The 9,972-nt window shown below is 51.5% G+C and overlaps 1 protein-coding gene across 1 annotated transcript; it reads left to right on the top strand.

Annotated features, from left to right (window-relative positions):
• The first annotated feature begins 1,784 nt into the window (after window positions 1-1,784).
• On the top strand, window positions 1,785-3,311 carry TMEM158 (transmembrane protein 158). The gene has a single exon (XM_036899362.2). The coding sequence runs from the start codon at window positions 1,785-1,787 to the stop codon at window positions 2,670-2,672; it is 888 nt and encodes a 295-aa protein (XP_036755257.2). The 3' UTR covers window positions 2,673-3,311.
• The last annotated feature ends 6,661 nt before the right edge of the window (window positions 3,312-9,972 follow it).

Here is a 9,972-nt window from a genome sequence, read left to right as displayed (position 1 = left end):
TGCAGCAGACAGCGGATTCTGTTCCTGACATGCACAGTTTAAAGGAAAAGTAATTTTTATAAAGGCATGAAAATTCACGTTGTCCTCTCTGGTAGTACACTTCCCAGTAGAAAAGTGATGAAGGCATAAACAAAAGAGTAGTCCTATCCCCTGGGGGGAATGAACCATTTCTCTTGAAACCAAGGACCATTCCAGACAACCGGTTCCAGCTGCACTGGTAGTGATCACATGAACACTTCTGTGGACAGATGGACAGTCCCTGGGTTGAGTGCATTTATCACACAACCCTGCAAGGTGGGTACCACTGACCCCACTGTTCAGGTGGGAAAACTGAGCCAAGTCAGAGTAACGATTTGCTTAGCTGGAAAGAGGCCAGCCAGGTTGGGACCTATATTTTGAAGCTATTTTTATATATTCCTCAACCTGGTTTTACTCCTTAGAAACAATGCACAACGCCTCCAGAAATGTAATCAGCCAGGATGCCTAGCAATGTAGTTCTGTTGGGGAAATTTAGCTGGCTTAGAGGAAGGGCCATTTGGTGGACTGTTTCTGCTCCCTCCACCCCCTTCCCTCTTAAGAATAGCTGGTGCTCATGGAGCACAATACCTTCAGACCACAGGGTCATTCCCTTAGAGTGGCAGCAGTGGATTTTATTTCCAAGTGTAAGGAGCCAAATTACTAGGAAAGTTTTTAAAATACAAATCTGACCGTGGCACGTTATTCTTGGCAGTCTCCTCCCTCACCTCCCCACCACCACCGCAGCCCTTAATATCCTAATTGGGATGAACTGTCCCCTGACACGGACTCTACAGAGGAATCTTTCCTAAGTACGCGCTCACTTAGACCTGCCAGACAGGAGCCCTGCACAGGAGGAGCGCTTTCCTGCGAGAGAAACTGCCCATCCAGGCCCCCAGGGCGGCAAGCGACCCAAACTCCGTATGGTTCTTGGAATTTTTCCTTAAGGTTTGCTTGCTGTGAGGAGTATACCAAGTGGGTCAATTGAGTAGGAGACGCATTAAAAACCAGCCAACTATAGCTTTGAGATTTTAAGTGATATCAAAGAAAGGCAGAAAAGACGAGTGGTTCAGCTTCTGGCTTGAAGGGTGGCCGGCAAGTCTTTTCCTGTCTCTCAGCCTCAGTTTCCCCTTCAGGAGGGACCACTAAGGCGAGACCAAGGGCTGGGCTGCGGCCCGCCAGCCTCCCTCCGCGGACACAGTGCTCCCAGGGCGCCTTCTCAGCCCGTTGTCGGACTCTGGCTGAGGAGCTGGGCCGCCAGGGCGCGTCCCCTGTTTCCCCGGCCGGCCAACGTCCCGCGCCGGCGACCCCCCGACCACCCCTCGGCCCCAGCCCCACCCCCGCAGCTGGCCACGCGTCCATGCCGGTCGGCCCCCCGAGTCCCCCTGTCCCCGCCCCGGCGCGTGAACTCCGCCCCCCCGCCTCCCCGGAGTCTCGGAGCGGGGCGGGGCGCCCGGGAGGCGGAGTCGAGCCGGGGATTCCTGCTCCGGGCGAGCGCCGGGCCCCGCAGAGCTGCCCGGCAGTCCGAGGGCCCCCGCGCCGGGGGCGGCGGGAAACCCCAGACGCAACTGAGCCGGAAGGGATCCCCGCGCCGGGCGAACGGCCGCTACCGCCTCCGCGCCGCCCCCGCGGGCCGGCAGGTTCTCTGCTCTCCCGCACTCCGCCCTGCCGCCAGCTTCCGCGGGCCCGCCGTCTGCTCGCCGGCCGGTCTCCTGTGTGCCATGCAGCCGCCGCCCGCCCCGCGCGCGTAGGCGCCCCCGCCGTAGGCCATGCTGCCCCTGCTCGCCGCGCTGCTGGTCGCCGCCTGCCCACTGCCGCCCGCCCGCGGCGGGGCAGCTGACGCGCCCGGTCTCCTTGGGGCACCCCCCAACGCCTCCGTCAACGCGTCGTCCTCTGGCGAGCCCGCCGCGCCGCCGCTGCTGGCCTCGGCGGCTCCCGCGCCCCCCGAGCGCCTGGGCCCGGAGGAGGCGGCGGCGGCGGCGCCGTGCAACATCAGCGTGCAGCGGCAGATGCTCAGCTCGCTGCTCGTGCGCTGGGGCCGCCCGAGGGGCTTCCAGTGCGACCTCCTGCTCTTCTCCACCAACGCGCACGGCCGTGCCTTCTTCGCCGCCGCCTTCCACCGCGTCGGGCCGCCGCTGCTCATAGAGCACCTGGGTCTGGCGGCGGGTGGCGCGCAGCAGGACCTGCGACTCTGCGTGGGCTGCGGCTGGGTGCGCGGCCGCCGTCCCGGCCGGCTCCGGCCCGCCGCCGCCGGCGCCACCGCCGGGGCGCCCACCGCGCTACCCGCCTACCCCGCGGCCGAGCCCCCTGGGCCGCTGTGGCTGCAGGGCGAGCCGCTGCATTTCTGCTGCCTGGACTTCAGCCTGGAGGAGCTGCAGGGCGAGCCGGGCTGGCGGCTGAACCGCAAGCCCATCGAGTCCACGCTCGTGGCCTGCTTCATGACCCTGGTCATCGTCGTGTGGAGCGTGGCCGCCCTCATCTGGCCTGTGCCCATCATCGCCGGCTTCCTGCCCAACGGCATGGAGCAGCGCCGGACCACCGCCAGCGCCACAACGGCCGCCCCCGCCGCAGTGCCCGCGGGGACCACTGCCGCCGCCGCCGCTGCCGCCGCCGCTGCCGCCGCCGCGGCTGTCACCTCGGGGGCGGCGACCAAGTGAGCCGCTCCGCTCCTCCCCGCGTCCGCAGGGTGTCCGCGCTTTCGGGTGCCTTCCCGCCGGAGACTCGGCAAGTGTGCTTCGTGCTGTAGTGACCATTAGTTTTTCTTCGGGGGAGGGGGCCGCCACAGAGGCCCAACACGGTTGAAAGCCAGGTTCGTGCCGCGCTTCTTGTTGCAAAAGCAGAGGCAAGCCCTTTCCCTGAAGGGTGGGGTCCGCTTAGAAGATACAGTTGGGAAACGGGCCCTTTCCCCTCTGTTGCATCCTCTACCCTCCTCCCTCCCTGCACCCACGTGCCCTGTATTCATGGCAGAAATGACCAAATCCTGTGTATTTGTTTTATATATTTAATAACTGTTTTAAATGAAAATTTTAGTAAAAAAAAATATCAAATTGCTATTGCTGTAGTAAGAGAAGCTCTTTGTATCCAAACATAGTATTTGAAGTTTGTTGTTTTTTAATTTATTTAAATGGGTTTGGGGTTGGGGGCATGGGAAGGATTTAACACCCACATATTGTTACCGCCTGAAATGAACTTTATGAACCTTTTCCAAGTGGATCTATCCAGTGACGTGGCCTAGTGGGCGTTTCTTCTTGTACTAATGTGTTTTTTGGCTTTTAATACAGACATTTTCCTCCAAAGATCCATATGGAGCCTTTTATTTATTTGATTGAGGAAAAGGAATCCAAGAATTACCAGATGTTTCCCCAAAAAGTGAGAAAGGGAGTACCCAGAAAGTTAGAGAAGGGCCGATTCTGTCTGCCTTATCTGCCTGGGAGGGGTGGGAGATGGAAACCATATTCCCTGTCTGAATCTCAACTGCCTTAGCTCTTACCACACTACCCGCAAAGCCCCGCCCCTCAGCCTCATTGACCCTTGTCATGGTGGCAATCAGGATTTTATGTGATTTGTCTTTTTAACCCACTGCAGCTTGCAAAACACCCAGTAAAGTGCCCAAATGGTAAAGTCAGTTGTTCCTCTGAGCCGGATGTCTTTCAAGGGAATGACTCATTTTAAAAGACATGTACATCTTTTCATATGCGTACACTTTTGCATATGAGCACATTTCAAACACCGGCTTTAAAACCTGAGATATTTTGTCATCAGTAAGATTTTTTTTTAAATATAAACGCTTGGGACTAAATAGTTGATTACAAGGCTTTCTTGTCCTCTGGTTTCCACATTATAGTGTCTGCTGGGCATTCTTTTCAGGAGAGTAAATGAGAAGTCCTTTAAGTGACTTAATGTAAATACCATTTTTAAAAGGCTTTCTAAAAGATTTTAAAAGCTACTTTTCTTTGCTCCATCTCCTCCCCATTTTTGAGTAAATACTTGACATTGTTCTAGAGCTATAGTTCTCAAAACGGGAGTCTCTGGACCAGCATCATCTGGGGCCTTGTTAGAGATGCAAAACTGAGGGCCCACCCAAGGACCCACTGAATTGGAAACTCTGGGGTGGAGCCCAGCAATCTGTATTAGCAAGCCCTTCAAGGGATTCTCATACTTTGCAAGTCTGAAAACCGCTGTGTGCTAGTGGCCTTCAAAATATGTAGCTTCTTTTTATCTTGAGATGCCCCTATTATATCAAAGAAATGGGACCCTTTTTTCACAGGAATCTGTGTGAAGGAGAGACAGGGTCAGCTGCCCCTCTGGCTCTTTGAGATCCAGGGCTACTCTGGCAGAGGCCCGCCTCTCAGAGAGGAGGGAGTGAGGTCTTCCTCTACTCCTGGTCCAGACATAGAAGAAGTTCAATGGAATGCAAATCCACTTGCCTCACAAGTCACAATAAATTTTCTTATGCCCCAAAGCAAGATGGGTCGTGAACTGCACTCTCTTCCAACCCTGTAGTAACTAGCAGGAGAGAATCAATAACTGCCAACCTTTGTCAGTTTTAATACAATCACAGCATTTGTAATCCTGGAAGTCACATTAAATATTCCTAGTGTAACACACATGCACAGTCACTCACAATCACTTTCCCTGCTTTTTACCGAAATGGAAACTAAGGGCCAGAGAGGTTCAACATTTTGCCTATAATCACACAGCTGCACAAGCAGACAGAGCTGAGACTAAGTCTTAGTCTTCTGCCTCCCTGGCTGGCATTTTTTTCATCAACAGAAACTCCCTTTCCTAAGAAAATTAGGAGCTCATAAGTCAAGGTCTGGTCCTCTGTTGACCTACCCCAGCCCTGTCAGATTCTGTGCAAATCTGAAAGAGGCAGAGAGCATTAATTTTAAATGAGAGGCTCAGGCACTTAATAGGGAGAGGGATGAGAGAAAAGTTGGAATTAAAAAGGGGAGAAAGGAATTGGAGAGGTCAGGCACTTAATATTATACAATAATAAAATAATACACACTACATATTCACATGCGTACACAGGATGGGCCCTACTGAATACTTTCTTAAGGTGGGTTTGAAATATCAGTATCTATTAATGCAGCAAACACACACACACACACACACACACACACACACACACACACCCCTGATCACACACACACACACACACACACACACACACACCCCTGATGGACTGCGTGGTTCTCCTTTATGGTGACTGGTTGCCCTCTGAGAGCCAGAGCTCGAAGCAGGAGACTCCAAAGTGAGGATGGAGCCTCGTGTCCCTTTGGTCTCTTAAGTTGTGATCATCCCCTGGGTAAAGGAAGTCAGGCCCTGACAGGCTCCGCTGTGGGGGAGTGTTCTCTAGTCAGCTCGATTTGCCCTGAAGTTCCATCAGCAGTTTTCCTTTGACAGGAAGGGAAGTGTGCCACTGTAGCCTGCATATGTGTGTGTCTGGGATCCCCAGATTCCAACCTGCTCCTAAAGCCTCCTGGGGACAGCTTGAGCTGCTAGTGACATGGTTAAGTCCCCAGGATAAATCACCATTCTGTTATTCTTGCTTCTCCTGAGAGTTTACCCCCAAGATGATGTGTACCCACCCTGCAAAATCCAGCTGTGGGCTGCCTGACTCAGTTGTCCACATTCATCATGAGAACGGCACCGGCCCCTGATCTGAATACCCCGGTCTTCTACCGCTGGGGCTGGCCTGGGCAGAAGAGACCCCCAACCCCCACCCAAAGCCACGCCCCCTTCCTGGGGCACCATTTCCAATGACTGGTCAACACAAGAACCTCAGGACAGCTCTGACAAGTCTTTCCACTATCGGGGCTCCTTCCAGGGTTGGCTTCTCCCTCTGCCTGCTCTTGCCTCCTCCATCCCTTCCCTTCCACAGGTGTTAATCCAAGAACCCTCCCTGATAAACCTGCACACTGATCTCTAGCTCACAACCTGCTTCTTCGGGAAGCCAACCTGTGATGAGCAATTTGTGTATTGAGATGCAGAATTGTTCTAGCCACTTAGTCTCCACATATGGGGAGCAGATCAGGTTACTATTTGTGTTGCTTTTACACAGATCACACATTTCTATTTTTGCCTCTTCCATTTGGGTAGTTCTGTAATCTCCACAGTCAATGGTGATATGGGAAACACCTACTACTGCCAATTCTTGTTTAATCATTGCACCTCATAGATACAGAAGACAAAAGAAGAATGCCTGTCAATTTCTTGATATCAGTTAGGATATACTGGGTTATGCCACAGTGATAAGTAACTCCAACATCTCAGTGGTTTAACACAAAGAAAAATTTATTCCTTGCTCATGCTATATGTCCAAAGTTGACAAGGGTCCTGCCCTTTGGAATCACTCAGGGACCCAAGTTGAACGTACTCTGACTTGACAGTATGGCCACCATCACCTAGTTAGAGGGAAGGAACCTTTGGAGGGTTTCACACAGGCAAGTCCCATCCTATCTGTCCACTGAGGAGAACAAGTCATGTGGCCCCACCCTATAACAGGGGAGCCAAGGAGGTCACGTGTCCAGGTCACTGTTGGAGAGGAGAACTTGCTCTCAGGAGCAACACTGGTAAAATAACTCCCAACCCCACTGTCCGGCCGCCACAATTCCAGGACTTTGGTGAGTACACAAAGTATTCATCCTAGAAGAGCTGTCTCTAAACTCTCTCTGTGACACCCACATCACCTGCCCACACTGGAAGCTAGATTGCTGCTCCTGTGTCAGAGGTCATCAACCTGGTGGCTGTTCCAGTGTTCGGGTAGAGTGGGTCCCAAAAGAACTCAACCTGGAAGATTTGGACAAAAATACACTCTGGATCCCCATGATCAAGAAGTCATCTAGGGAGAAGGATGGGAGAAAAGTTAGAATTAAAAAGGGGAAAAGGAATGGAGAGGTCAGCAGAGGCCTGCCTCCTCTCTCTCCTGGCTGAGCCCCTCCCCCACTGCATAGAAATGACTGACTAACTGACATCAGGGGCAAGAAGCTGGGCTTCACTGTTCCAATTCTCCCCTTTCACAGGGGAAAATCACCCACTCCTCAGCTAGGTTGAGAAGTTTAAAGCTATAAGGACTGGGGGTGTTAAAGGCAATGTAAAGACATTTAGTGCATGCCCCACCTGGCAACTCTGTTATAGATCAGCAACTAAAGCCAGGGTCTCCACACCAGCAGGACCCTCAACATCCACAGCCTTTCTTTCTCCTCCACCAGGCCTCCTAAGATGCTGCCTTCCTCTCCCGCCCCTCACTTGCAGCTATGAGGATCATAGTCAGTCCTCAGCCCGGCCTTGGCATCCTCCATGCCAGCACTGACACTCAGCATCTTCTGCCACACCCGGGCCAGGCCAGGGTCCAAGCATATATTTAGGAGGTTGGGAATTTACTGTGGTCCTCTGAGGACTGGTGGGAATTTACTGAGGTCCTCTGAGGACTGGTGGAATGGCAGCTGTGCATTCCTCACAATTAAAGTCCTCTCTCCTCACCTCACCTTAGCATTGTCCTGGTGTCTGCACTGCCTGAGCATTCCCAGAACTGTCTCCTGAAGTACAGGGGTGAGCTGCTGTACCCCTGAGGACCTGCTGTGGTTTGTGCTTCATAGCAGCAGTGATAAAAACCAAAATAATTGGCATCTTGATAACACCCTATTTTGACTCTGAGTACAAACTGTCTCCCAGAAAGTTGTTCTGGCACTTGAGGAAATAACCTACTTTCATAGTACACACCAGGACCCACTTTGCTCTGTGACCAGAGGCCTTGCTGGACTTCCAGAAAGTTCCCTCAGGCATCCTGAGGGTCAGTGGGCATGGGAGGGAGCTCAGAAAGATCGCTGGCCCCCTAGCCCTCCCTCTCAGGTTTGACCCTTGGATTGCAGTTTTGAACCTTGCTCACAATCTAAAATCCCCCTCCAGCTCCAGGGGCTGTGCTGTGGCTTCTCTGAGTCCCCGCGGTTTCCCAGCAACACAGGCGACATGCTAGTTCTATTCCAGAGGACACATTTGTGCCTTCCGGCCTCTTGGGCTTCCTCATACTGTGGCCTCTGTGAACTTAAATCATGATTCATACTGTGTAATGATCTAGAATTGTGGATTTATCATTATAATTCCTTAGAATCTTATTTTAGAATATTTTATGATCATGGGAGTGCCCTGGCTCAAGTTAAATTCTTTGGTTTTCCTAGTAAGAGAGATGCTGATCTTCTTACATAGGCTTTAGCATTATACTCTACGGTACCTCCTGTGCTCCTAGATCGCTCTGCAGCTGCTAGAGGTGCACTGCACTGGCAATAATAATGATAAATCACCATAAACACCATACTAATTGTCACTTTGGACTGTAGAGAGAAGGATAAGGAGACGGAAAAGCAATAAGAGAAGAACAAAATTAAAACATCAGCTAAAAATAGATTCATAAATACAGAGAGCAAACTGTTACTTGTTTGCCACTGGGGAGGGGGCTAGGGGGAGAGAAAAAAATAGATGAGGGGGATAAAGTGGCACAAATTTCCAATTATAAAATAGATTAGTCATGGGGATGAAAGTACAGCATAGGAAATATTGTGATATCTTTGTATGGTGACAGATGGTAACTATACTTACCTTGGTGATCATTCACAATGTATACAATTGCCAAATCACTATGTTGTACACCTGAAACCAAAGGAATTGTGTATCAACTACATTTCAATCAAAGAGAAGAAAGCTTTTAGAACAGAAAGATTACCCTTTACCTCATCCCACCCCCCCCCCACACAAAATTAAAGACCCCACACAAAGGCACACGGGGCATAAAAATGGAGTGGATACCTTGGCGCCAGAGCCTGAGGCAGGTGGAGAAGGAGAGTGTCAGGGCAGCTGGGGACCTTCAGTGGGGTGGCTGCTGGCCCGAGCAGTGGGGACTGCAGGCAGGAGCGGGCTTGGCTGGCTTCCCTCCTGCAAGAGCTGCCCCCGAATGGATGGCTCCACCAACTCTCCTACGCCCTCAATCAGTTTTCTCCTTCAGTCCTAGAGGGCTCAGATCACTGAGTTCCAAAAGGTGCCTCATCCAGCCTGAGAGGCCTGTCCCCCGGTGCCAGCTCCACATTGTCACCATGTCTCCGAGAGGCCACTCGTGTTGGTTGTCATGGCTTAGGAAGGACACTTTGCTACAGAGCATTGTCCTTGTACTCTTGCTTGAACACATAATGTATACTCACTGTGCAAGTATTAGAAACGTTGATAAATGAGAAAGAAGAAAAAGAGGACTCATCTTTCCATTACCCCAAAATAAGCCCTGCATTTTTCCACAGTGCATGTGTCCATGAGTAATTATTTATACTAAAAAGTGGAATTGTGATGTACTTAGCTGTTTTTAAGACTTTTCTTTATCATACAAGGGCTACATCATGGAAAAATGAGAAAATACCCTTCATAAGGTGAATGAAGCAGTATCAGCAGCCATCCCAGCAGCCACCAGTGACCAGGGCTAATATTTATTGCCAAATGTTCAAATGCATATATCATACATATTTTAACCCCAGTGGGCGCCTGCTTCTTAGTGCTCTGCTTTCCCCGCTCATGGCCCTTTGGTGGTCCCCTCCTCTGAAGGTAATGGAGGACATCTCAGATGGTATACAAGGGCTGCATTCCTTACATGTGGGGAAGAGATCAGTTGCACAGGATATTGAGACCTATCCAAGGGCCAGAGGCCTGATGGTGACAGCAGATGAGGCAGTCTGCCATCATTCTCATGCCAAGTTTGTCATCTCCAGACACATATCAGAGCCAGACACAGTCCCGCACGCCTCCCGGAGAACCGGCCCTCCTCTCCAGTCCACCTCTCCACTCTCAAGTCTGAGGTCTCAGATGAGGCTGATAAGGAACAGAACATGACTTTAGAGGATGAACAATGAGATTCGTCTCCTCAAGTCAATAGTCAAGAAGCTGCTTTGTACTGTTTGTGTTTATTTGATGTCT

The sequence above is a fragment of the Manis pentadactyla genome, chromosome 1 (genome assembly GCF_030020395.1).
Source record: "Manis pentadactyla isolate mManPen7 chromosome 1, mManPen7.hap1, whole genome shotgun sequence".
NCBI lineage: Eukaryota > Metazoa > Chordata > Mammalia > Pholidota > Manidae > Manis > Manis pentadactyla.
This window is presented reverse-complemented; position numbering and strand designations above follow the sequence as displayed.

Excerpts from the sequence above, each read along its gene's own strand:
- TMEM158 (XM_036899362.2), top strand. The coding sequence starts at position 1,785 with ATGCTGCCCCTGCTCGCCGCGCTGCTGGTCGCCGCCTGCCCACTGCCG.